This window comes from Cavia porcellus, unplaced genomic scaffold (assembly GCF_034190915.1).
Source record: "Cavia porcellus strain 051 isolate PalLab524CR breed Dunkin Hartley unplaced genomic scaffold, mCavPor4.1 scaffold_27, whole genome shotgun sequence".
In the NCBI taxonomy this organism is placed as follows: domain Eukaryota; kingdom Metazoa; phylum Chordata; class Mammalia; order Rodentia; family Caviidae; genus Cavia; species Cavia porcellus.
In genome coordinates, this window is record NW_026947510.1 from 4,088,082 (window position 1) to 4,116,031 (window position 27,950).

General features: G+C 50.8%; 1 protein-coding gene across 1 annotated transcript in view; it reads right to left on the minus strand.

The window, feature by feature from the left end:
- The window catches only part of Vwf (von Willebrand factor), a 132,637-nt gene that overhangs the window by 68,816 nt on the left and 35,871 nt on the right, over positions 1 to 27,950 (minus strand). Inside the window, exons 11-20 of the mRNA NM_001278774.1 lie at positions 24,799 to 24,935; positions 24,070 to 24,208; positions 22,886 to 22,986; positions 18,681 to 18,876; positions 17,952 to 18,167; positions 13,595 to 13,835; positions 10,023 to 10,114; positions 8,114 to 8,274; positions 1,902 to 2,005; positions 786 to 924 (exon numbers count right to left, since the gene is read on the minus strand). Coding sequence (NP_001265703.1) covers positions 786 to 924; positions 1,902 to 2,005; positions 8,114 to 8,274; positions 10,023 to 10,114; positions 13,595 to 13,835; positions 17,952 to 18,167; positions 18,681 to 18,876; positions 22,886 to 22,986; positions 24,070 to 24,208; positions 24,799 to 24,935 — 1,526 coding nt within the window. The remainder of the gene's footprint in view (positions 1 to 785; positions 925 to 1,901; positions 2,006 to 8,113; positions 8,275 to 10,022; positions 10,115 to 13,594; positions 13,836 to 17,951; positions 18,168 to 18,680; positions 18,877 to 22,885; positions 22,987 to 24,069; positions 24,209 to 24,798; positions 24,936 to 27,950) is intronic.

Here is a 27,950-nt window from a genome sequence, read left to right on the forward strand (position 1 = left end):
TCACACCACACCAGCTGCCCCCGTCCTGCCCCAGGGGCCTGGAGACAGAGACACCACATTGTCTAGTGTCTCGCCTCTCTTGCTGATCCATTTGCTGTCAAGCAGCAAGAGAAATTTACAAGAACCCAAAAGTGGGGAGTCAGAAGCCTAGTGCCCGCCCCTCGCTCACTAGCTGGGGTTTCCTGAGCAATTTCTCATCCTGTGTTGGGCAGAATGACTTTTCTGTGACCCCATCCTCTCCTCCTCCTCCTCATTCAGAGTCAGATCAGCTAAAAATGAGAATCCTGGAGAACGTGATGGGATCCCAGGGCCGGCCCCAAACTCCAGGAGTCCTCTTCACCGTCCTGGGGGCTGCATGTGGCCATTCCCCACAGGAGGTGCCGGGAGGGAGGATGTGGGGGCCACAACCTAGCCAGCTGCACACCCGAACTCTGCCTCTCGGTTAAGGTCATGTCTATGAAAGGAACAGAGTCTTTTTCTAACCCACATTAGAGCTGTTGTGGACTGAGGGTGGCCTTACACATACACAGATCCAAGTCAACAAAAGAGTTTCTGTCCTGTTCACAGAAGTCTGCAGGTGGACAGCAGGGAAATAGAGAGCCGCGCTGAGTTTCCAACTTCCTACCTCTCTGGACACCTCTTTCGGGGACTAGAAAATTACTCCAGTTAAACCAGACCCCAGAGTTTGTTCTACAGACAGAACCCGACCTGGAAACCCCCAAGTGAGGTCAGCAGCTCCCGTCTCCCCTTAGGCACAGACGGAGGGTCCCTGCACTCCTCCTCACCTGCGCCAGCACGTACTGGCACTCCCCGGGGAACATGTACTTGAGCCCGTCAAAGGTGAGGTAGTGGCTCATGCCGATAGCGGAGCACGTGGCGTCACACACGTGGTCGGTGCAGTTCCACTTCCGGTCCCCACAGACACTAGGAGGGAAATGTACGGAGAGCTAATCAGGCACGCTGGGCAGGGAAGGATCTAGAATGTTCCCAGGTGCCACCCAGGCCTCCAGATGCCTCAGGAACCCACAGCCCAGCCCAAAACTCAGTAGGAAAGACAAAAGCTATGCTGCTGCCCTCAGTTCTAAGAGGGAAACTGAGGCAAAGAAGGGAAAGAGGTGTCCAAGGTGATCTGGGCAGTTAGGGAAGAGGCCTGGACGCTCACTCGGTCACCTGCCATGGATCAGCCTCACCCTGGAAGCCACAAGTCTGCCTAGAACTGAGGGAAGAACTCCACGAGACCAACACAAATCTCTCCAGGCTAACAGAGAAACAAGACAGAGAAGCAGGAAAAGTCTGAGTCTGAAAAACAGCAATGAGCCACAAGCTTGTGCCGGGCTGGTCTGTGTGCGTAGCTATATATTTAAATCTATGGTGATTCACCGGTGGCCCAGGGCCTCTCCCCACCACACTGTCACTACAGCTGCCTTTGGAGGCCCACTCATGCATCAGAGGCAGGAAGCCCAGGCCTCAGGCGGCTCTTCCCCTGTCCATATGGGCATCTTCCAAAGGCTGCACACAGTTCAGAGGTCACAGGTGAGGAATGAGAGGCAACTTTGCCACATCCATCCTCATGCCGTGCCATGATGTGTACCCTGAGAACACCCCACAGGGATGGGTCCCCCTAGCCCTCTGTCCCCGCAGCAGCTTGGTCACCTATGCAATGGCCAACATGGGTCTGAGTCCTCTTGTTCCCCTTCTGTCTCCCTGAACAGAAATGCTAATTCATATAGCAGCATGTACACAGGGTGAGCACAGACATTACTAAAGATTCTCCCATTCCACAGATAGAGAAACAGAGGCATGGAGAAAAGGCACAAGCACCCAGTTTCCAGCAGATAGTCTGCCCCTCCACCAACTCCTCCCCCTCTTCCCTCTGCCCCCGCAGGGACCCCAGGCCTCACCAGGTGTTGCAGCCGACTTTCACTGTTTCTCCGGGGGCAAACTCCCTGCCCTGATGGAAGCAAGGACACCTTTCCAGGGCCACACACCTGTTTTCATGCCGGACCTGAGGGAAAGACCATAGGAACAGATCTGAAGCCCAGCACCAGAAACAGGACTGAGCTAAGGGACAACCTCAGCCACAGACTGGCCAGGACAGGGGCCACACCCAGGCTGGGGTTTGGCAAGCAGGGGCACTGTCTACACTGCCTCTGTCCCCCTGTACCCTGCCAGGCAGTGTAACCTGTGACAGATGTGTAAAGACACTTCTGAAAGCCACGTCAGGACACATGGAAGTGTGCAAATCCACAGATCCCACCTCCACACACAAAGCACGTCTGCAAAGGAAGCGGGGTAATGACATGCCTCGGGGAGGATTACTGCTGAGCAAAAAAATGGAAATGATCAAGTGTTCAGTGACGGGGAAATGATTAAGTCATCAAGGAATCCCCAGAGCTGGTGTCCTGTGGAGCTGTCAGAGCGGCCACTTGGAAAACTGCATGGCTCAAGAAATACTTACACCATTCATTTTTAAGACAGGGAGAAAACTGTATGGACATATGGTCCCGATTTTATACAAACGTACACAAATCCCAAAGACCAGAAGTTGCCTCTGGGTGATTGGCTGGGCTAAGGAAGTGTGGACATTTCACTTTCTTCTTCTTCTTTTTTTTTTAATTCTTTAAATATTCTCCAATAAGAGTATATCAAGCTTTTAATTAAAGGAAATGAACTCAATTTAATGACTGCACTTAACAACCAGGGGGTAAGACCAGAACACTGGTCAGAACTGGCTGAATTCTGTGGACAATCATTGAAACCTTGGGCTTGAAATGGAACCTGTGTCTCTGCCCTGGAGCAGGGCCTCTGGGACAGCAGAGAGCCACTAAGATAAAATTCACAGACATCATTTGGAGACTCCACAAGAAAACATCAGAAACACTCGACCCACTACCCATCACCTGGGGATTTCCTGAGCAAAGCTGAGAGCCCGAACCTCCGTCTAGGTCAGCTCCAGGAAGAATCAGAAAGTGGGCAAAAGCTGATTTTGTTACTGCCCTCCAAAATGGCACCATCCTCCCCACCATATATGAGCACCATCAGGACCTGGGCTCTGGTTCTGTTCTTTTCCTGGTGGTTGTTTTTTGTTTTTTCTAGCCTAATAGTTCTAGTCTTTCTAGAATTATCTAGGTTCAACCTCTAGAAACATCAAAAACAAACCAAAAAGCCTCAAAACTTTATGAATCCTTATAGAAAAATCACACTCTAATGTGAGGTGTCTAACCAGGTCACTTAAAAAATTACATCTCATGAGATTTCTAACGCCCCGTGTGAGGCCCACTCTGGATGGACCCCTGGGTCCAAGCTCTATAGTACCACTAGCTTCAAAGGGCAGGTGGGCACCACCAGACTGGCACAAGTACCCAGAGGCCTGAGTTACCACCCAGTGGCTGCCCCCAGGCTGAAGAGACTTGGAAGGCTAAAAGATGAGCGGTCTGGGAGCAGGAGTCCAGCACGTGCTTGACCTAGTTGTTCTCTTTTTCCCCTCTCTGTCTCTTCTGTGTGATGGGGGGTTGAAATGCTGGGTCCTGTGGCTTCCTCCCAGCTCTGCCACTGAGAGGACCCTAGAAAATGCAAGTTTAGGCAAGCGAGATGGGAGCAGGGTGGTGGGTTGTGTTTTGCTGCCACCTAGTGATATGAGATAGTACTGTCCTAGCTTGAAGGAATGGATGCTTCAGGCCAGATTTTTTAAACTAAAGAAAGTGACTTGGGGTGTGTATCTTGGTTGGCACCATCCCCTCTTTTTATTGACCCAATAGATGTCATAATGTGAACCCAAGTAAAACTTACTCCCAGTGTGGATAGCTAATTTCCTCCAGCATCTCTGTTCATATTATGCCTCACGAAATTTCCTTCCACAAGCTTATGGTGACAGTGGCCATAAAATCACCACCTTCCACCTTCCACCTGTCTGCCACGCTGTCATCCGCAGTCACCAAACCTTTCTAGTCCAATTTTTCAGGTGAGGAAATTAAGAGTCAGAGTTTAAGTGATTTGCCGTTCAGTTCAGTGTATGTCAGGAACCATGGCATTCCACACAAAATCTTTCCTCATGGCTCCTTCTGCAGCCATTTTTCATAGTGTTGCCACCTACTAAAAACATCCTACCCACCATTTCCAGGCAAGGAGACCTGTACAGCACTGGCAGGAGCAGAGGCAGCTTGCAGGGTGGACCAAAAAACCTCTGCTCTGTGCAGGTGCCAGGCCTGAAATAAATCAGAAAGAAAAGGTCCCCCTCCTTGCCCCAAATATTTTGAAACACATGCTTCTGGGCCTTGAAGGAGGAAAGGCCATCACTGGTCCAGGGCACTGCGACTGAAAGGGTGGGCTCTGGGCCTGGGCTGACCTGTGACGGTGTAACAGCCGAGGTATGCCAACTGGACAGATCAGTCTACTGGACAATCCCATCTAATGTACATGATAGAAATTGGAAGGCGCCTGTGCTTTGTATGTCACATTTTTTGTTTTACTTTTCTGATAATCCACTTTTGTTGTACTGGCACAAGTATTACATGGTTAGAAATTCAAGCAAAATGGCTTCTACTCAAATCTTGCTGGGGACAGCAGGAGGAGATGATCCGTGCAGCCTCTAAGTTTGAGCTTGGTTACAGTTAAATGTGTTGCACTGCTGTGATTCTGTAGCACCTTCTGGTTTGAAAAATGTTTTCAAAGGCATGCTTTTGGGATCTAAGCCAATGTTGGAGGGGAGAGGCACAGAGCAGGAGCCCTGTGCCTGGGTTACAGAGGAGGCAGCTGAGCTTCAGATGAAGAATCAAAGCTTGCACAGGAGCATGAACCAGACAGTGGTCAAGTTGGCCTGAATCTCGGCCACCAGGTCTGTCCTCCTCACTGTCTCGGTGCTTTCCAGAGAGCTGCCCCCAGGAGAAAGCAGCTTCCCTCCCACCTGCAAGTTCTCAAAACACAGAGTCCCTGTTCCTTTTCCAAACCCTTGGTAGCGTGCCACACCCCACTGAGGCAGGATTTAAAAAGGAAAAGAAGTTTCTCAAATTTCTCTCCCTCCCTACAGATGTTGTTCTTTGTTCTTATACAGACAAAAGCAGGAACTTTTGACCCTGTAAGACTTTATAAAGGCTGGGGATTTAGCTCAGCGGCATAAGTGCCTGCCTTGCAAGCATGCAGTCTTGAGTTTGATCTCCAATACAAAAGAAAAAAAAAACAACTTTATAATCTCCTGTTCCCATGATATTCTGTTATTCCCAAGTAGGAACACCAACATACAAAACTGCCACAGCCTGACAAACTGCTTTCTTTTTCTCCTTCAGCCCATCACAAGTTCTGCACTGAAAACCAATCCCCTTAGCAACATGTATAATATGGGAGTCCTTCCTTTGTTCAGTGCTCAGTTCTTTGGACACAAGTCCGAGTCAGGTGCACATTCAACAAATCCTCCTGATTCATCCACGTTCTCTCCAGTCTCTTGAAGTCTGCAACACTACCACCTCACACAGGGGACAGAGAAGCTCTCCTAGGGATAAGATCTGCACCATCAGATAGGTTCAAACAAGGTGCTTCCAGCTCCACTTTCTTTGTGTTCTGACCAGAAACATAGGTCTGTGCTACAGCCAGAACACTGCATGCATTTAATAAATTACACGGTCTTTTCTGCTCTGCCATGTCTGGCCTCAACAATTTGCACATGACTCAGTGAAACAGTTGTGAAAATAACCCATTGTCTTGAAAAATGAGCTTTCACATTTGCAAACCCCTGAAGTGGAGATGAAAACCCCTCATCGTGGGACAGGTGTGCCCCCAGAATGCAGGCCAGAGGTTCCAGGAAGCCAAAGGAGTGCTTGGTACACAACCGTACCCTGGTCTCCACTTGGGATTTGAGATCATAATGCAATTACTGTGGTTATTAATATGGATTGCTTCCTCCATGACAAAAAGAATTCATTTGAAGAGACTGTACTGACACAATCCCCTGCAAGAAGTCCCTTTTCTTGTGTGCATTGTCTGTGGTAGGGGATGCCACCACCACCACCACCCCCCGGTATAATGAAGGAACAAGGATCTAGGTCCTGTCAAAACTCTGAGACATTCATAGTAAGAGCCCTCTGGGATAAAAGAACAAAAAGCATACCTGCCCTATTTCTTGCCCCACCCAGGTCTGAGTTTCTTGTTCCAGTAGACCCTTTGTGGACAAAACTTTCTTCAAAGGTAAGAACTACCCCTTCCAGTCTGGGGTGCTCACTGGCTGATCCAGCTCCCCCACTAGAAAAGACAGCTCCAGAGCCCTCCAAGCCTAAGACAGAGGGATCACATAGAGGAGAAATGGTAAAGGCTGGTGTCTGTGTTTGGGAGAAGAAAGAGAGAGAGGAAGAATAAACAGACTATTTGGTCCCTATCCAATCCCCTCCCCAGCCCTCCTGAGGGACCCTGCCAACAATTCCAAGTCCCCTCTACAGAATGTTGACAGCTCCTGGGCCCCTCAAGCTGAGTCTCTGGTGTCATTAATTCCTCCCAAAGCCACATGAGAGCAGCCCTTCCCCTCCCACGCCACCTCTACAGCACTGATGCTTACCATCACTCTGGGTATCAAGGATTAGAATCAGAGAAATCAAGAAGATGCATTTTCAAGAAAAAAGTCAAAAGTTGCGTTCTTCAGGGTGATGACAATAATATCTGTATAATATATCTCCTACAAAACTGGCCTGAGATTATACTTGAGAGGGAGGCTGAGAGGCTTGGACACACTTGGGTCATGGCCACCAGCAGCAATTCTAAAAAAGGCACACAGGATCTGTGTCATTGCAAACCAGCATGACTTGGACATGGGCAGCTGTAACTGGACCTACAGGCTGGACCTGCAGGTGCTCAGTGGGTAGCTAAATGCAGGATGAAGCCTGGCATCTCTGCCTTCATTTTCCATGTCTCCCTTATTTCTTAAAACTCTGGGTCACTCTCTCCTCAGCTCTGCATGTACACATTAAACTCTCACAAAGTATCTGTATTACAAGGTTTGTCAAGTGCAGATCACTTTCCCTTGCTCGTGCCTGTTCCACACTGAGAGCACTAAGAGTGACTAAATCTTCAGGATTTGCAGGTCACCTAATTGCCTGCTTTCACAACATTCGGCTCCTAACCTGGGGAAAGGATGCCTAGAGTTGTCCTAAACCCATAATTACCTCGGTCCCAGGAAAAGCAGAGCCTCAAAGACCACCCCATGAGGAGGTCACCTCCCCCAAGCAGAAGCAACTGGCCCATAACAGAGCCAAGAGTGCCACTTCTTAAGCAAAAACAAACACTCATGGAAACCAAACTGCCCCTCAAGCCCTAGGGAGTCTCAGGAGCCCCCAAACCAGGACTGAAATGACCGCAGACCCCAGCCCACTACAATGTCCCATAAAACTGGTCCCACTCTTTGTGAATGGACCGATCTGAGCCTCTTCAGCAGAGTGTGCCCCCCCAGCCCCCACTTCTTTTTCTATTCCACCCAATAAATCACCTATGTCTCTCACTGATGTATCTTGAAATTCTTTTCTGGAACAAGAGTTGACAAACCTACTCCATGGGAGCAGGGGTGAGTTGAGGTCCCTGTCTTCTCCTTAGGGGACCTGCTTGGACCCTGTTGAATGATGTGACCTCCAGGCACATTTGCAGTTACAGCCCCAAAACATAAGACACAGACAGCTGGCCAAGACTTTGCACTTTACAGAGGAGTGAAACAAGGCTCCATGTGGGAAAGATTCTTAATATTTCACTAGTGGCACAGGAGAGACTCAATGCCTTCTCTTGAAATACAAAGTTATACATATATATGCAAATCATATGCAAATATGTATGTGTCCTATCTTCATATCCTCGAATGCAGCCTTCAGGAAGAGCCTAGTGGAAATGCTTGTTTTTACTTGTATTTTCTAGAAATACTTTCTGTACTTTCCATGGCTTTCTTGGGAGCCAAGAACTCATATTTTTGTCAGATCCCATGGGGATCAGCCCCAAACAGTTTTCTACCATCACCCTCTCTGACTTTGGGACTGACTGGGCTACTGAAGACTCGGACCACCACCCCAGTCTCATTTCTTCCTCTGGCTGGCCCCCCTAGAAGGAAAAGGAAAGGAGGTCCCCACGCGTAGGGGGAGGGGTAACTCACCATGCCCGGGGGGCAGAGGCAGCCAGAGACACAGCCAGTGCTCATGCAGTCCAGGTCATAGTTCTGGCATGTCTTGGCACACTCCACCCCTTCTGCCCTCGGGTTGTCAGCAGGACACACCAACTTGACCATGGGGGCCCGACAGAACAGGCTCCTTTTGCCTAGAAATTAGGAAAACCAAAGGGTGATTAACAACAGAGTGGCGGGGTCTCCCACCCTGGGAGTGGGTGTGTCCCGGCCTTCAGTGGGAGCAGGGTGGCAGCCTCATCTGCCCATGTGAGCTTCATCCTACATGCGGCAGCTGTCCCAACCCCAGCATTTGATGGACCCAGTTCTCATCCTTCTACTGCAGCAGCCTGCACCAAGCCAGAGTGCACTGCAAAACCTCCAGACAGCGCTTAAGAGATCTGGGTTTGGGTGCAGAAAAAAAGCGCCTTGGTGGAACGCAACAAAACCATTCCTATAATGACTACAACTTCCAAAGGAAGACAGGCCACGAAACCACAAAGACTTTCACCTGTCTCTGCTCCGCATCAGCCTCTGCCTGGCCGCACTGTTCACACTTGTAGCCTCTGTCGCATGACTCTGCAGTCTCCTCCCCTTCCATCTAAAACACTGCACATGCTCTTCCCACCATCTGTCACACAACTCGTCTCATCCACTTTATGTCCACTCTACCCCACACGACCCATGACAATGTGGCTCTGTGAGGGCAGGAGGTTTGTCCCCTGTGTCCTTTATAGGTTCTCTCTCCCAGCAATTAACAGGTATCAACAGCTGACTGGAACATGATGAGAGCAGGCAGCTGGCCAAAGCCTTTCTTCTTTCTGATGTACTTAATAGCATTTGTAGCATTCACCATCTCCTCCAGGCAAGGAAACCAGGCCTTCCTTGTCTCATTTTATATAGAAACTCCAAAAAAGATAAATGGCTTCCCCTCCTCCCCATGCAGAATTCCAGGAACTTCCTGATTTTGCAAAAGAGAAGATACCTTCCAATGCCCAGACTAGGAGACGTCATGCAAGGGGCACATTAAAGGCAGGTCAAACAGGAAGTAAAGGACAAGAGGCTGGAGTTGGAGACATCGTGAGAGTTAGGGAAGAGAGACAGAGGACCTCATGGCCTTTAGGTCACATGCAATGATTTGCCTTATGCTTAGGATCTTGCCCAGCTCTTGAGATGCTCCCCAGGGGGTTATGCAGGAAGCCAGGAAGACCCAACCTCATCAGGGCGGCTGTGACACACAGCACTGAGCTCAGCCATCTGGGCACAGAGGATGCCCAGATGTAAACAAGGAAAGTAATGGAAATAGCCCACCAAGTTCCTCCGGCTGAAACATTCCTCTCTGAACAAGAGTGACCCTTCTGAAAACAACTGTAGCCCCTGCGGGAGAAATGGACATGGTCCCACTGCCCCGAGGCCAGTCCCTCTCCTCCATGCCTGTCCTTAACAGCATAGCAACCATCAGGACCTCCAACTGGGAGAAAATTGGCCGAGAGGGTTCTTTCAAATCCATCTAAGAAATGTTCAAATAGATGTCCTCATCCAGTGTCCACAGGAAACAAGAAGGAACCAAAGAACAATAATTATCTCAATCATGGCAAGCAATTCACTCCCAGCTGTTCACTGCACTAAGCCACTGTCTGCAAAACAGAGGGCTCACTGAACCAACCTTGTAGGTAAGTTGATCTTCCCCCTTCCATGATAGAAAATACCTCTTGTTTCAATCATCTGGATTCGCTATGCAAAGACATGCCCAGCCCTGAAAATCAGCCCAGAAACCCAGAAGTCCCGACGAGCCAGGACAAAGCCAGACCTGTCCCTGAACACACAGGAGCTCCCTCCCCTGCTCTGCACCAGGAGTCTGGACTGAACGGAGGGATGGAGGGTGCTGGGGCACAGTACTCACTGCGGTGAGACAGAGGGCTGCTGAGGGCCACTTCCAGCAGGCTCCCCGGGGCTCCACCCATGGTGCAGTGCATGAAGCCATCCTCACAGTAGCTACAGAGGAGAGCAGAGACTTGTCCACCCTGCTGTCTTGGGTCCTCATCCTCCACTCTTTTTCCTTCCAACCAGGCTCCCAGGCCCACCAGTCCCTGAAGCATGGCTTCCCAGGGCCACCAAAACCTCCATGTCGTTAAATCTCACTGAATCGTTTTACCAATTCTTTTCTTCCCTGGTCCCTTCAACATTACTCACTTCAACCCCTCGTGACTCCTCCACTTTTTTAGAAAATAAAAAACTCCCTTCCTGTTTTCCTCCAACCTCCCTGGTTGCTTTCTCATCCTCAACCTCCACCTTTTAAGGTCCGTGTCCCCAGGCTCCATCCAAGGGCCTTGAGTCTCCTCACACTATGGAGCAGCCTATCCCAAGCTCCAGTGACAAAGGTGACTCATTTCCACCCAGGAACCACACCTACAGATACCTCCAGAGTAGCTTCCCTCAGGTTCTCAAAGACACCTCCGACTCCTTGTATCAAACAGAGCCCACGGTCCTCCACCAAGACCGGGCCTCTTCCAGAGCTGCTTCAGGGACTGTCCCATCATCCACTTGGTCTAATTCTACAGCTAGAAACCCAGGCTGATCCCTGACACTGCCCTGCTGCTCACTGTCTACATCAGATCCACCACCACACCCCCAAGCTCTGTCTCCTCCATACCCACATCTCTGTCTCCACTGCCACTATCACTTTCTTCCCAACCAATGCAAAAGTCTCCTAACTGATGTTTTTGCACCTGTTCCTGCTCCTCTGGAAAATGCTCCTCTTGCAACCATGTATCTTTGCAGATATAAATCCAATTATGCCACATTCCTGATTGAAGCCCTCCACAGCCTTCCCTCCAAAGGTCTTCAGGTAGAGAGCAAACCTCCGGTGACCTGACGGCCCCTCCTCCTTCTCCAGCCCACCAGCTGTCTTTGAATCTTGAATCCGTTAGCTTTAGCATAAGCTTTGACCATAAGCTTCCGTACACTCTTTTCTTTGACCTATGCCAAAGCTGCTGCTTCTCCTTAACACACAAACGCACACACACATGCATGCACATGCACACACGCACATACACATAGAGTCTTCTTTGCCCCACTTCATCTCGAGTTCTCACAGACCAGCTATTTTCTTTCGCGAACTGATCACCTTTAACACCTGCCTCTTGCTGGACTGAAGATTCAAGAGGGCAAAAGTCACAAGTGTTATTGTTCACCACTAAATCCCTCACATCCAGCATAAGGCTTTGCATAAAGTTCTCAGTATTCTTTCATTTTTAACTGCCATACAAGAAATGCACAATTTCATGAGCCACCTGGTGAGATTTGAACACACATGCACCATGTGCAATGATCCGATCAGGGTAATGGGTGTATTCATCACCTCTAAGATCTCTTGGTCCTTTGTTTGGGGACACTCAAAATTCTCTATTCCAAAACACACAGTCGATAACTGTTAATGGTCGTCATTTATTGTTCTATAGGACACTGAGGTTTTAGCCAGCTCCTGGCCTCAGGCTTGCTCTATGACTGTGAGGGCTGCTGGAATGAGCACAGACATGCTCAAAAGAACCTCTGGGTACATGTGTGTACCTTCCTGTCACCTCTCCATGGACATCACTAGCATTGGCTCCAACAAGGTTCACCCTTCAGTGTGCAGACTCAGGAACAAAAAGGAATAGCCATAAACAAGCCTGGAATTCTTTAGGGCACATGTGCTCCATGAGATTCAGTTCTCCAAGTAAAGTGGTGAGAGACAGTAGTCAGTAGGACCCAACCCTCGTGCAGAAGGGGATACAGCCCTCTCCTAGCAAGAGGACAGAGCCCTGCTCATCTAGGGCCACTGCATACCAGCTGCCACTTTTTCCGCTATGAAGAAACAGCTGGTGGTAGCTGCTGTCCCCCAAGTCATCCTCACTTCCTAAGGGACTTCTTTCCTCTTCATGAAAGCGGGGACCACCCTAGCCCACTGGTCAACGACCTCAACTGTCTGCCCTCGGTACAATATGCAAAGCAATCCTTAGGGTTCTATTCACTTTCTGGATGACTTGGGAGCATCATCATGTCTCTCTGCCTCAAATTATTTACTAAAAAACAAACTCTGCCTGCCTTACAGTGCTTTGTTAGGGTCCCAAAGAGAAACACCTCAGAAACTATAGCCAGACAAAGGTAATGAGCTGACCACTGAGCTAAAGCCAAAAGATTGAGCGAGTATTGTATGTGATCACAGTCGACCTTCACCAGTTGTGGATTCCGCCTCTGCAGACTCAGCCACCCAGGTCAAAAGTGTTCATAAAATTGCATCTGTACTCAACACATACATTCTTCCTTGTAGTGATTTCCTAAACAGTACACTATAACAACTATTCACATGGTATATACATTCATTGTACATTCATTGTACTATAAGCAATCCAGAGATGGTTTAAACTATAGGGGAGGACTGCACAGTATATATACAAATTCTACCTCATTTCATGTAAGGACTTGAGCATCCAATATCTTCCAGGGTTCACAAACCAGTCCATTAGTATCAATGGGCTTCCTTCCCTCCTGAGTCTCCCTAGAAGGGCATCACCCTAGTTATACCCTTTCACTGCCCTCTCTCAAAGGATCCCCTTTCCTCCTCTAATCCTCTAAAATTCTCAAGTTCTGAACCTGCCTCTCCTATTTGACCCATTAGTTACCAGCTCTTCTTTCAAGGGTATGGTGTGCAATTCCTATCATTTAGATAGGCTGTGGTCTCAAAGGTTTGTGTGCTAGAAGCTTGATCTCCAAAGGAACAGTGTACCAAGGTGGTGGGACCTTGAAGACCTGAGACCTACTAGGAAGTAGTTAGGTCACGGAAGCAGTACCCGTGGAGGGGACTAATGCCTGTCTCACAGGAGGGAGCGAGGTCTCAACAGACTGGATTCATTTTCCAAAACACGAGTGGTTAAAAAGTGAGCCCACCACATGTTCACAGTCTTATACACCCTGCTCTCAAATGCAGCTGCCCAACCTCAGACCTGTCAGCCTCCAAAACTGCAAGCTGAAATAAAACTTTTTTCCCTACCAAGTACCCAGTCTCAGGTATTCTTATAACAATTAAAACCCATCCCAGAGCAGCATGCTTGGAGCCACTGCTACTATGGTGTATTTTCTTCTGGTTCAAATCCTTCCGCCTGAGAACACTGCAAGGAGGCTAACAGAAAGGGGTCCTGGGAGCTCTCCTACTTCCTGTTCTAGGAAAAGGAAACAGACCCAGAACAGGGAAACAGGGCCCAGAACATAACGGTTGACAAGAATGTTCAAGAACCCTTGCTGCCAGCCCAGAGAGCTACTTCCCTGCCTTTAAGGAAATCAGAAGACCAGGGTGACTTCTCTGCCATGCTTCTGACCTACTGCACTAGCATGGAAGTCACTGCCTTCCTGGGCCTCAGTTTACTCACCCACAAAATGAAGGACATTCTCCTATCTAGTTCTGCCCTTGGCAGATTCCCTCAGCTGGGCACTTACCACATGGTATGATGGTCTGAGAAGATGTCCGCGGGCTGGAAGATCTCACCATCGTAGTAACAAGGGCACCGGGCCTTGGGCACACAGTCCCCCCTCTCATCCTGGTAGAGCCCTGGGGGACAAAAGCAGCCCTCCAGACAGACCTCATTGCATTCTTCATCCGGGTAAGAGAGGGAGCGGCAGGTCAGGTTGCAGGGGGTCCCACACTGCAGGTACACCTGGCCCTGTGGGCAGCTCAGGGCTGGAGGAGGGAGAGGAAGGCGGGTGTCAGCAGCCATGGCCAAGAGCAAGGACAAGACAGGCACCCCTTGCATCTTTGCCCCCAGTTGTGTCTGCACGGTCACCCCCTCATCAGCAAGTGTATTTTCAGACACACAAATGCACTTACACCTATGGACACTCACACTACATCTCTTTTTTAACAAGAGGAAGGTGTTTTAAGCACCTCTGAATTCCCCCAGTGTAGGACACAGTAGAAATTCTGGTGCCTCTGAACATTAAAGGAACTGCGAGTGACGGCCACGGCATCTCCATGACAGCGTGACGATAACAGCTGCCACTTTTGAGCACCTACTGTGTGCCCTACAAGCCACATAGGTTTTGTGCCCATTTGCTAATTAGCTCTCATCACAGCCTTTCTATGGGTAAGGAAACCAAAGTGTGAGCTGAGGGGGTCGTCGGAGTCAGGCCCCTCAGGAAAAGCAGGGGCAAGATTCAAAGCCCGCTCGCTGTAGCCCTAATGATCAGGTTCCTAATCACTGTACTCTAAAAAGGAAATACTCTGATAGGTCAGACAACAGCAAATAATAACCATTTTCCCCACCTGTCTGTCTATCTGCCTGTCTATCCATCTGTCTATCTACCTACCCAACTATCCATCTACCCATCTACCTACCTAGCTGTCCATCTATCTATCTACTCATCTACATATCTACCTACAAGTTTATCTTCCTCCTGTCTGCCATGGCACTAGGGACCATATCCAGCGTCTCATGCTGACACTGAACTATGTCACCAGCCCCCACTGTGTCTGCCTCTCAGAGTTTTGCTGCTCTTTATAGGAAAGGGCCTTATGAACTCATTCAAATTGAACTTTTAAAATGACAGATAAAACTTCATGTACCCTTTATCCCAAACTGTACATTTCCAAATTTTAAATAAACTAAATAATAAAAAAAAAAATAGTCTCTATGGGCTGGGGATATAGTTCAGCAGCTCAAGCATCTGCCTAGCAAGCACAGGGTCCTGAGTTCAATTCCTGAAATAGTCCATCTGAGGACACTCGAGTCCCTAACAGCAGGGACACATGTACCTTCCCCAGGGAACTGGGCAGCCCCATCTGCCCGCAGCCCTCACCTCCCTGTCCTTCCACACAGGAATGCAGAAAAGCTGCAGGAGACAAATCCAGGAGGAAAAGGAACACAGTGCTAAAACAGCTAAGAGAATGGGCCCTGTGCCCAAAAACTCAGATGCAGGCCCCAGTCCCACCACTAGTAAGCAGGTGACCTTAACCAGCATCCTGGCTAGACTTTAATAACAGTCTCTGCCCGAGCCTTCATGAGGTTCAGTGCACCAGCAGGCTTAGTGGAAATCCTGAGTGTGGTGAAGGTTCCCAGCTGCTTCTGTCATCGATACTGCCAAGGCCACACAGTCCCAGCTCAGCAGGCTCAAGGTGGGAAGAGTCTTCCCAGAAAGACCTGGCAACTTTGCATCATGGCCATCCCATACTAGCACCTAATGAGCACCCTGATGGTGACACCTCTATTGAGAGGACACAAAAAAGAGAGGCGAGTTGAGGGATGCATTTGCCCTTCCAAAGTGCTTTCTAGTTGCTGATCTGTTGTTAAGAAACTCAAGCCTCCGTCTGGGCACACTCTTCCTGGGACCATGAGAATCCTTCTCTCTTTATCAGAATCCATTTCTGCGGTGGGGACTCACAGTTCGAGCCCCTCACAGATGCTATACAATTCAGCCCTAGAGAGGCTCTGCACCTGCCATTCCAAAGACCACCTTGGACTTGGTGTTTGATGGTAGCCAGGAAGGAAATGGCTCTCAAACCATCAAGGACACTGGCTTTCCTAAAAGAATGGAGAGTCTGGGCCATCAGCTGCATGGGTAGGGGGGTGGGGTAAGATGGGAGCTGCCAAGGGTGGTGCCTGCTTCCAACCCTTCAGTGCACAGTGACAAGAGCGTACATCATCCACTAAAGAGTAACTATGGTTGACAGTTTTATTGCCCCTAGTGCTGGCCTGAAGCCATATTTAATTTCTCCATCAGTCTTGTTCCACAGAAAAAGCATGTGCACCTCCTTTTAGAAAGCATTTACTATATGCCCATCACATGCCAGGGGCTGGGCTAGGTTCAGGCACACAGAGAAGTTAAGACTCGGCCCTTGGCTTCAATGAGGCCTGAGTCTTCTCCCCATTGCACAAGGAAGGGAAAATGTGTGCTCCTCCTGAGCCTCCTCGCCGCATGCACCAGGTCACCACCTGGTTAAATCTTGTCTCAAGTGTCCTTGGTCTGTGTGACCTTGCCTACAGATGAGCTCAGTGGTTTGGGGAGCTCTGTCCAGAGTGCAGAAAGGGAAAATGAGGTCTGTCAGTGGCCCTGGGCTCCTCTGGGGGAGGAGAAAGGCAGGAAAAAAGAACCCAGGAGTCCAATTCCCTTCCTTGGGCTCAGAAGAATAACCTACAACCATCTGCCACACGAGCCTGTGGAGACAGAGCTCTCTCATCCTTAAACGTCTGCAGGGAAGCTTCCTTCCCACCAGCCAAGACTTTTTCTGTATCACAAAGCCTCTGTCACTACAGTGTCCCATGGGGGAAAAAAAAAAAACAAAGCCTCTGGATTCAGGAAATCCTTTCCCCAAATCTCAGTCCCTGGTACCAGCCATACCAACCCCCTTCTCATTCTGCTCCATGGAGGTCCTGGCCAGCCACTGGAGAGAGCTCAGTGAAAGTTTCTGAGAGCCCTGAGTGTTGTAGGACAATGTCCCACATCAGGGAAGCCTTGGGCTGCTGCTGCTGCTGCTGCATACGGCTGTGCACAACCTCTGTTGGGGTGATGATGACCAAAGCACGCTCAGCAATACCACTTCCCTGACTCACAACTACTTTTTCCAATTTCTAGACTACAGACTGGGAAAACAGAAGTGCAGAAGGCTGCACTGAGGGGTGGAAGGGTACAGCAAGCTACCCACAACGCTTTAGCTGGAGTTTCTCAATGGCCAACTTGTGATTACTCATGACACCCACGGCTGGAGAGGCGGAGACAGCACAGCGTGTGGAGTCATAAACTTGCTTTCTTTTGTCCCTGTTTCTGCTCCTTTTCTTTAAGGAAATGGCTTAAGCTCCAATGTTGAGTTGGCTCACCTGACCCTAAATGTTGACCCTTATAGAGTCCCCTCACACCTCAACTTCTCTTCAAATGCATACATTTCTTTACAACCTCTTCTAGCCCCTATTTTCTGTGCTTCTGCTGAGACCAACTACATTTTAGTCTCCTGACATATCTACTTTTCCCTAAAAATCAAAATATCCACTAACCTTTACCGTCTAGAATGTTCACCTCCTATGCAACCAGCTCTCCTCTGCCAAGAAAGCACCTTTTCAAAACCATGTTCAAGGACACCTGCTCCAGAAAGCCTCCGGCGGTCCCAGCCCTTGAACCTGAAACCCTGTCTTCTTCGTCTGTCCTTGTCCTTCATCTCTGCATCCCTGCCCTCAGTGAAACCGCACTTCCTGTAGAGGCGCCAATTTTCACTTGTGCCTTGGAAAGGAAGTTTCAAGTTCCACACTGTACCCTCAACCTGACCACACTGGGCACTCAGCAAGCGTCCTCAGAGCCATGCCAACAGCAAAAGATGAGCATACTCTGGTTACCGCAGGCCACTGCATAGGAGCAGAGACCAAGCCTAGTGCCAGGAATCTACCAGAGCAGAGGAGGGTGTAGAGAACACGCCTCCCGTTTAGACTTTAAAGTCTAAAGAGAAGACTTTACCAGTGCAGAGTTGCGGGCCTGGAGTCTGAAGGTCAGCCTGAAGTCCCCAGCTGGGGATTCCTGCTACTTTGTGACAAGCATGGGTGCCCAATAGCCTGGCCTCACACATGCAGGACACCAGGTGGGAGCAGACACAAGACACCTTCGGGTCTGAAACCCACAGAACAGGCACCTGTCCTTGGAAGAACCAGCTCCCCCACCACCACATCTTGCTTGGAGATGAACCTGCAGCTATCGCCACCGCCCAGCTTGTCAAAGTATTCCTGGGTGCAGTTCCGAATGGAATGACGCCGAGAAAGCACTTGGGAAAGAACGTGGATGGACAGGGCAGGCAGGAGACAGAGGAAGGGATACTCACCACAGAGGCCAGGCTCACGCCACCCAATGTGCACGCCCCTCCCGGCACAGGCTGCAGCATAGCTGGCCACAGCGCTGCACAGGCAGTCCCTGCCATCAGAGCAGGCACAAACGTCGTAGCGGCAATTCTGCAGGTAGGGCAGGGGGCTCACAGCATGGTGGCAGGCCTCGAACTTGGAAGACGTCAGCAGGGCGCAGGCCTCCTCTGCGAACCTGGCTGGAGGGCGAGGAGGACATGTCCAGGATGGATAGGGACCAGCCACAGGGGACTCTGACATCCCAGACTCCAGAGAGGAGCAACAGCTCCTCCTCTGGGTCCCCCAGCTAATAAAAAAGCAGCTCTGGCTCCAGGAACCATCACAATTTATCCTCAGCAGCTGATTTCCTTCCCTAAATACAAGTGTCTCAAAATGTACCTTAAACTGCATCCCTGAAAAAACATCCACAAACAAAAGGGACAAAGTGACCAGTGGTGGCTTGGATACGATGGGATGTTACAGTAAGACTGGAATGCTGCTGCAGATAAATCTGCATGTACCACTCTGATCTACTTAGCTCACAACAATTCCCTCTGAGTTCATGCCTACACTGCTCCTGTAGACCCAGGGACATGCAGGAATGGGAGCTGCTACATTCTGTCCTGTTCTTTCTCGCATTTGAAAGACTGAACAAGCCAGCTGCAGGTAACCAGACCCTTCTCCTGTGTGCAGAGATCCCAGGCTGCACGCACCCAAGCGCGGGTTGAGGGCACAGGGGTCGCTGGACTGCATCTGCAGGTCAGGGCAGTCGCCATGCAGCTTCCAGGCATTCCCGAAGTCCGCCACCAGGGCCTCCACCAGGCCCGTGGGGGTGAGGAAGTCATCACCCTTGTTGCCGTTGTAATTCCCACACAAGCCGCACGTCTTCCCAGCGTAGACAGGGGACAGCTGCAGGGAGAGGACACAACACCTCGGAACAGCTACAGCCAAAGTGTGACAGCTGCTTCATTTTGTTCAATGGAAAAAGCTCCCCGGGCAGGGAAAAATAAGTATGTATGGCAGCTTGTGCCCTGGGCTGCAGAGCTGGGGCTGCGGCAGGTACTGCAGCACACACCCATCAGTCAGCTGGGTCCCTGCTCTAGGAGGAGCCAGCTAGGGCTGGGGATATGGCTCAGTGACACAGCATCTGACTGGCAAAGCCGAGGCCCTGAGTTCTATTCCTGGTACCAAAAAAAAAGAAAAGTACAACCTAGAAGGAGTCAGGCTCCTTGTCCGATCTCAGGACTGAGGAAAGCTCTAATCCCAAGTGCATATCCAGAGATGCAAGTGAGTGGAGCTGCCTTCTCCGGGGGACAGCTGGAGGCACCCGCTGGTTTCTGTTTAGAAGCTCCTGATGAAGCCGGGTCCAGTCTGTTGGACTGGCCCGGGCTCTGTGTATAATTAACAAGGCTGGCGCCTTCCTTGTGTTCCCAGGCTTCGTGGGGGAGGCTGAGGCCTACTGAGTCATCCCTGGGAGCTCCAGCCAGCTTCCAGCTCCAATTTGCAAGGTGCATGACGCACTGACTGGAGGAAGTTTCCAGCCCCAAATAAAATGTGCCCAAGTAAACATCCTTACTAAGCAAAGAACCCAAGACGCTTTCACGCTTGCTTTACAAAACCCAGTACTGTTACATCAAGCATGGAGACCTTTCCTGACCTCAGCACTTAGAATTTAAATCTTCAAATCCTGGCACTTCCTGCCCCGTCTCTGCTTTATGTATCTCCCCGAGATCTATTCTAATATAGGATATAATCTGCCTTTTCAGAGTTTCTTTTCTATCTCAACAGGACCAGGATGTGTGCCTGTTCTGTCTCACCACGTAACCTCAGCATTTGGAACGCTGTCTTAATCTGTTCAGGCTGCTGTAACAAAACAGCACTGGGTGTGGCTTATAAACCAACCAACCACAAAATCCTCTTTCTCAGAGCAGGGAGGCCAAGATCCAGGCCCAGACAGATTCTGGTGAGGGCCCCACTTCCTGGTTCCTCTTTGGCGCCTTCCGGCTGTCTCACAAGGGGAAGGGCTGGCTGGTTGTCTGAGGCCTCTTTTAAAAGAGCACCGATTCTGATCCCACTCACAAGGGCAGAGCCCTTGTTACTTAATCCCCTCCCCAAAACTTCCTAACGCCATCACCTTGAAGGGTTAGGATTTCAACCTATGAATCTGGAGGAGCACAGTAGGCCTAGTGGCCACTCTAATGAATGCTAAGCCAGTGAATGTGGAACAAATGAATAAATACGTTAGTGCAAACACAGGCCCCTCCAGACACAGGTTGAACTGCAAGGCCAACAGTCAAGGTCAGCCTGAGCCAAGTGACAAAACAGTGATGTGTCTGTCTTTCCCTCTCCCCGCTTCATACCACCTCCCCTCTCCTCCTTCTCAGATACTGGGTGCCCTCAGGCTCCCCAGAATCCCCCATGTTCACTCCCACCAGCGGGCCATCACTATGATTTCCCATTCTCCCACCTTAGTCATGCCTGTAATCCCAGCACTCTGGGAGGCTGAGGCAGGAGGATGGCAGGTTAGAACTCAGCCTGAGCAATTTACTGGCTTAGTCTCAAAAAATAGTATGCAAATAGTATACCAAGACTGGGGTTGCTCAGTATGAAGGCCCTGGATTCAAATCCCTCGCACCAAAACAAAAGCAAAAACATTTCTCTCTCCACCCCTTCGGCTGGTCTCAGAGGTCAGTATGACCAGAGGTGAGAAACACCGATGTATCCAGGACACCAAGCTATGGCTGCCCCACAGCCCTGCCACATCCCAGCTCTGGACATGTGGAGAAGACACTTGTTACCTAAAACAGACCTCTGCTTGGTGACAGTTCTGATGAAGTAAAGATAATCACAGGGTGGAGCTGTGCCCCACATGCAGCTGGCTGAGCCAGAAATCGGAAAAGAGAAAGCACAGCTTTCCCTGACCCAAGCCTGGCTGCCTGGATGGCTGCCGTGGGACAGGGTGTGCATCCTGTACTGGGCAGGACAGACAGCAGATTCCCTGCAGCGCCGTCCTGAGCTCCTGTGAGTTTATGCAGTGTCCGCCTAAAGCCCCAAGACCAGCTCACTACCTCTGGCCCCTGCAAAGGATCCTTCCTGCTCTGTACTCAACTACAGGAAGCCCCATAGGCTCCCCAGGCTTGGTCCTGACTCATGACCAGTCCAAACCATACATTCTATTCCCACAGAAAGCAGTCGCTCTTTCTTCTCAGAGGAGAGACCGAGAGCAGAAGGCCCTAGGACACCAGGTAGTTGACTGAGCCGGAAAGTGAGGCGCCAGGACGCCCTGGACCAGGGAGGTGGCATGGAGAGTGGGCACCGGCATGGGGCTTTCCCTGGAAGCCTGGGATGAGGCTCAGTAACCAGAGAATCCTGAGACCAAGGCAAGTCGCTCTGCCTGCAGAAATGAGGGACCTTTATTTAGAGGCACTCCAGCCCCGCCTGCTCTGTGCTCTGTGGCCGCAAGTTTACTTTTTATAAAAGGAAAAAGCAAGAGTCCGTTTCAAACTCTCTTGGGAGCTCTAGGGAAGATCCCAAGAGAACAGTGGACGTGGGTTTCATCAGGGACCTTCAACACTCATCTCTCGATACACCAGGGACTCCAGGGAGCAGGGACACCAGGACAAAGTCATCTCCCCAGGGAACCTTGGCACACCCTGGGCAGTGCAGCCCAGAGGAGTGGCTGTGCAAGGCCAAAACCACTTTCCTACAAACATGAAATCACTCCTGCTTTTTGCCTTCTCATTCCCTTACAAGGACATGGTGGAATTTTCCAGAGGCTACAGAACATGCAGTACTGCAGACTGACGGCAGAAGTAGACGTGATGGTCCAGCTGCCTCCTATTAAGCCGAGCATTAAGAAGATTTGCAGAAATATGTGACAACAGTATCCTTCTCAGGACTGAGTTGTTTTGGAAAACATAGGGTTTTTTTCCCAAAAAAAGAAAAAGTTGTTTGCATTTATACTATATTAGGCTTAAGACTGCCTTTTTAAATAAGTTAATAAACACGTGTTTTTGTTTCATTTCCATTCTGGTAAATGTCGATGGATAAAACCGTTATTACATATCCTGAAGTCCTCAGCAATTTTAACAAAGTCCTGAGACCAAAGAGCAAGAGATGTAACAGGAAGCGCAGGTCAGAGAGCTGATCCTGGCTCAGCCATGACCACGCATTGAATATTGAAGACTCAACTTCCACATGCTTTAGTTGTCTCCCTTATAAAATAGATAGTAAGCCTGTAACCCCAGCACTCAGGAGACTGAGACAGGAGGATCACCCAGAGTGCAAGGCCAGCTGGGACTACAAGGGACCCTGTCTCAGAAAAAAAAAAAAAAAAATAGAGAATAAGAAGGATGCAGTAATAATACCTGCATGGCCACCTGCCAGGGACATTTTGAGAGAAAGAGTGCAAATGCAATCCCAGTAAAATGTTATGGGGAGCTCTCTAAGAGAATTCGAAGGCCTCCCTGAGAACAGGAGGATGTGGCTCTGAGGCGGGAAGGCCCAGTGGAGAAGTAAGGACTGGCAGGACTCACGGGAACTTTCACACATGGAAGAGGACCGTTTCCTCCCAGGACACGGCGTCTTGGCTGTGTGCTCCCGCCTGGCCCCTCCTTGCTGCCCACGGTGGCACCCAGGTCTTGCTGCAGTCCGGAGATTGGTTGGCAAATCTGCCCCCAGTTCATGGTACCCAAATGCTACACGCAATGATCCCCAGGCCGACATGGACATCCAGAAAACAAGCAGCAACTTCCAGCAAACAAGAAAGGCCTGTTTCTGCCTCTGGGGGTGTTGAGCACCCGAGCACCCGAAAAGAAAGGAATTCTTCTCCCACCACACAAAGCCTTTCTGCCCAGAGCACAAGGAGTGCCTTATGAGGCCTAGGCCCCGGGAGCTGGGGACTAGGGAGGGGACCCACCTTCAGCAGTAGCCTCCCGCGGCCGTCCCAGTCCATCTGCAGGTCCTCCCCGTAGCTGAGGCGCACAGAGGCCCTCACGGTGTGCTGGATGCGGAGGTCCCCTGCAGCCAGCAGGACAGATTTAGGCTGGGGTGAGGGGGCAAGGTGGTGGCAGGCAGAGGGATTGTGGGTACAGGTTATGGGGTATTTCAAAATGACTATAGAAATGGCCAACAGCAAGTCAGAGGCAGAGAGGATATCCGTGAAATTTAAGGGGTCTCAGGAGAAAGAGGGGTCAGAGGGGACAGAAACAGTCCACTCCTCAAAAAAGGAGGTGGGGGAGCACCTCTGGCGCCTGTGTGAACTGTCGTTCCTTTAGTTTCCACAAGAGGGCAGAAGAGCTCCTGCATCTCTATCGGAGCTGAGGACTCTGACTCCGGGTACATGAGCCCTTTGCTTTGCACACTGCTTCCCAAACTATGTTTCTCAGTCCCAGCGGGTGATGCTGGGTGCAAAGCTGAATACAGAAATGCGCACTGATGTGATGAGGTGGCGATCATGTAGCAGCATGTGCCCTGCCCTGGTGGGGTGGAGACATGCACAGCCCTGCACACATGGCATGCTCACTATCCAAGGTCACCCACTGTGCGCAGAGCCATGGGTGGCCAGGAGTTAGGAGGAGGAAGGTGACACTGGGGAGTGACGCTGCACAGATGCAGCTCTGCATCAGCAGGCTCTGTGCAAGCTGGGGGAAGATGCTAAGCAGGGAGGATTTTCCCAGTAGGCAAAGGGGAGGTGGCCTTGCTCAGAGTGGCCTCCTTTGGTAGCAGCCACCCAGACCTCACAGTGTGCAGGCCTCCACAGCTCTCTCACCCCAAAGCATAACAGAACCACCACCCTGGGTCAGACTCAGCACCATTCTCTGACTCAAGTCAAGGCAAACCCTCTTGATTCCACTCCCCTCTACACTCCCAGGTCCAGAGCAGCCCTCTGCTCCGTCGATGCTCTACCAGCTTCCTCCTGAGAGTCTCCTCCAGGAAGCCTTCCTTTCCTATGGGGATCTGTGCAGAGGAGACCCACACTGCCCTCCAGAGAAATGCCCCATCCTGTGCCCAGGGAAGGGAAGAGGGGGGATGGAGACTCACGTGAAGAAGGCGGGTTCTCTGGGGGAAACCAGGGCCCCAGAGGAAGGAGGAGGGGCTCACCTTGCAAGAGAGGGACTTGGACGTCCTGGCCGTCCACTGCGACTCCTCCCCCGTGCTTCAGCTTCACGAGGCTGTTGTGCAGGGCGGCTAGCCGCAAGGTGACCGAGCGAGTGCAGACAGCATCAGGATCATCGGCACACTGCCAAGGGGACAAAGGGTGATCTCATCAAAGCCCCTTCCACCCGGCCACCCAGCCCAGGACCTATGAGACCAGAGAAAAGCTTGGACCTTCTCACACAGCACACCATCGTCCCACAGAACACATGACGATGGGAGCTCAGAGTTGTGCAAGAAACGTGTGCACCCCACGCTCACCCACTCCCTCCCATCCGGGCCTGGCCATTTGTGGAGAATCTCCGGCCTGTGGCCCATCTTCTTCCTGGAGCCTGTGACCCTGAGACAAGGAGTGCTTTGACCCCAGTGAGGCCCTGTGACTCTACTTGTTCTTACCTTAGCTTTGGTCCCCAGAGAAGGGCACACAGGACACAGAGGGCTCAGGAAAGGAGAGAGGTCCTCCTAGCCCACCCAGGTGTCCCCGGTTCTACACATGGGACCCATCCTGAAGTGGGAGACACCCATGGGCCAGTGCTGGGTGGGTGTAGCAGGGTAAACACTTTGTCACAATATCGAGAGAGAGGGGGACAGGCTGGGTTTCCGTGAAGTCCAGAGAGGGGGGAGGGGCTCGCTGTGCTGCCTTCTCCCCACCTGCACTCAGGTGACCCAGCTCACCTGCACGGTGTCTATGACGATGGAGAAGGTGTGGTCCTGGCAGTCCTGGGCCAGCAGGTACTGGCAGATCCCACTGAAGGTGAAGTGTCTGTCATCAAAGCTCTTGAAGTGGGCCTGGCCGGTGACGAGACACTCCCCTGAAGGGACACAGATGGGGAGGAGGGACAAGTGGAAGCCTCCTGGTGACAAGGTGACATGCTTATGCAAGCAGGGAGCCCTGTCTCCGAGATGCCCTAGGTGCCCTCTCCCCACACCAGTCCAAACCCAAGTTCTAGGCAAGGACTGTAAGTTGGCCCCAGTTCGATGCATGTTTTACAGATGGGGTGACCAACAGAGGTGATAAAGCCACATCACAGTCTGTGACAGACCCCTGGACATAATCCAAGGCTCCTTGTTTTCCATTCCCTCTGCAGCCTACTGCCTCAGATCCTGAGTCTGTCTGGTCCATGCCATGACAGCCACAGCACCATCTTGGAGCCTGGCTGTGCTCTTCCAGGAGCCTGGCATGTGGAGGGTGTCAGGGACCCTGCCTCATCCTACAACACAGAGCTCTAGATACACCACACGCCCCCTCCCACCCAACTGCTGCACAGGAGGAGCCTCTGCCAAAGCCCAGCTTGGGCCAGTTCCATCTTCAGGGCCCACAATGATCCCACTGAGCCTGCACCAGACATCTGGAGCCCTGACCAACCTTGCTGTATGTGCTTCCTCCAACTGCTCATCCTTGCCATCTAAACTGAACCTACACAGGAACTCCTGGGCCTCTCCGTCACAAGGGGCCTCCTCCCTCGCTGCCCCTGACCTCCAGGCAGCAGAGGCTGGCTCTCCTCTGCCCAGCCCAGGAGGGCCCCACCGCAACCCCACAGGAAGCTGATATTCAGGAGGACCCCAAGGGCCACAAAGAGAGCCCAGTTATCCATCTGTCAAGAACATTAGAAGATCCCACCAGCTACCACTTCCACACAGGCTTTCTGTGGTTACACGCCAGCTAGATTACATGGCTCGAGATCCTGCTGCAGCTCAGCTATAGGCACAGGTTTGGAGCCTAGGTGACTGGCAAGTATCCCACCACCGACCACCTTTCCAGGATGGAAGCTTAGACAAAATCAAGAGACACAGGGAGTCTCTGGATAGTTCTACTCACATCCGCTCCCACTCCACTGCTCCCTACAAAAGGGCAAGTGAGAGGTGGGTGACTGTTCATGGAAATCAGAGCAGAACAGGCAACAACACAGGGCCAAGGGTCACCCAGCTCATTGTGCAGGTCCTGGAATTCCAGGTCCAGCCCTGTCACAGGAAAGCCTTTTCAGAGGGCTGTTTCTCAGAAATCACAGCCCCAGGACAAGCAGAACAACCTGGCCACTGCTGTCAAAGTCTTGACCTCGCTGAGGTAAAAGGGGTGGAAATTCTCCGCCCGGCCTTTCTCTGTTTTCTCAAGCTCATTCTAATCTGAATGTCTAATCTGACAGTGCCCAGGAAGAGAGGTTAGCAAGAAAATGTGGGAAAATTCGAAAACAAAATGTCAAGGCTGAAATCTGATCTCTGATCTGATTTCCTCTAAGTCTCATGGATTTGTTTCTCAGGAATCAAAAGTCTGATATTATTTTCACCTTATCTCCTGGATACAACCAAGAGACAGAGCAAACACAGGAAACCCAGGAAAACGGATGGGAGAAAAAAAAGGTGGGGGGATAAAATGGATGGGCATCCTGCAGGGTAGCAGGTGGCCATGGAAAGGGGACATCCACCCCCACCATGGGCCACATGGCTGCGCTCACCCTCCTTTCCCCAGAACAGGATCCCTCAGGTATGGGCAGGGTTTTAAGTAACCCCTTAAAACAGTCAGCCACCACCAGGTACAGAGCTGGGCTCCCCAAGTTTGGCAACGAATGAAAGCAGGAAATTCTTACACTGCACCCAGAGAACAGAACCCAGAAGCTAAAGCAGATCCACTCCCATGTGAATTAAGACAAACACTTTTCTGACAGAACCTCATCTCTACAAAGAGAATACGAGCTCCTGATGGGCCACTCTACAACTTTCCCGGCAAAAATGTCAGCACACAGGCCTTTAGCAAAGCAGCTCACACCTGTCCAGATGTCAGCCTTCACCCAAGCCTGCCCCTAAATCGCACGTGATCACCAAAAGTGCAAGCCCTACTGGCATGGAGTGTGAGATGTGTGTCCCCTTGCACCAGGCCTTTCCAGAGTCTGCACATCACCTGCCCCACCTCACCCTCACCTCAGTCCCTCTCATGCTACGCAGCCTTTCTTTGCTCCAACCAGTGCTGTGGAAAGAAGGTCCCACTCACACTGACAGTGAATACCGAGTACTAACAGGCTCAACAGCCACGGAGCAAAGCTGCTGGCACCACTCGTTTTGCAGTTTCGGGAACTGAGGCTGTGAATCCTTAGCTGGCCCAAAGTCATCCAGATAGTTGGTGGTGGGGTGGACTTCCAACCGTGAACTATCTGAGTCCAAACTTTGCACTCCAAGTCCCTCATTCTGGACCTCCTTTTATGTGAGATTTTGGGCACAAATGTAAAGTCTTTTGCTTCCTCATGCCTTGCCCTGAAAAGTATCTGCCACACTCTTCCATTAGGAGTTTATACCTTTATTTATTTTATTCATTTATGTGGCCTTTGTTGCCATTGGGTTTTTGACACTGCAGGTGCAACCAAAACCTTGAACACGCTTGGCAAGGACTGTGCTGCTGAGCTACACCTGTAGCCCCTCTGGTGACGATTTCCAGGATGAGAGTTGTATTCACTTGAGGAACAGCCTTTGTCATAGGCATGCTCCTCATTGTCTCTGACCACACTTTCCTAGCTCAGTAGGAGCTACCCAAGCAGAGCTTCCCTGGCACTGAGCTTCCCTGGGTGAGGAGGGAAGAGAGCTCAGGACATCTGCAGGCTGTGGGGAAGCCACATGCTACAGCCTGCACCTAGTCTGTCCCCAAAGGCTTCATTTCTGTTAAAGGACTGGTCCCCACGCTGGTGCTGTTAGGGAGTAAAGGAGACTAGGGAGGCTGGACTGTCACAGGACTGTGCTCTTGAAGGACACTGCAAAAATCCATCCTTTTGGTCTCTGTCTCTGTTTCCTGGCTGAAGATGTGATCCCTGGCTGTGACACATACATACTCCAGCACCATA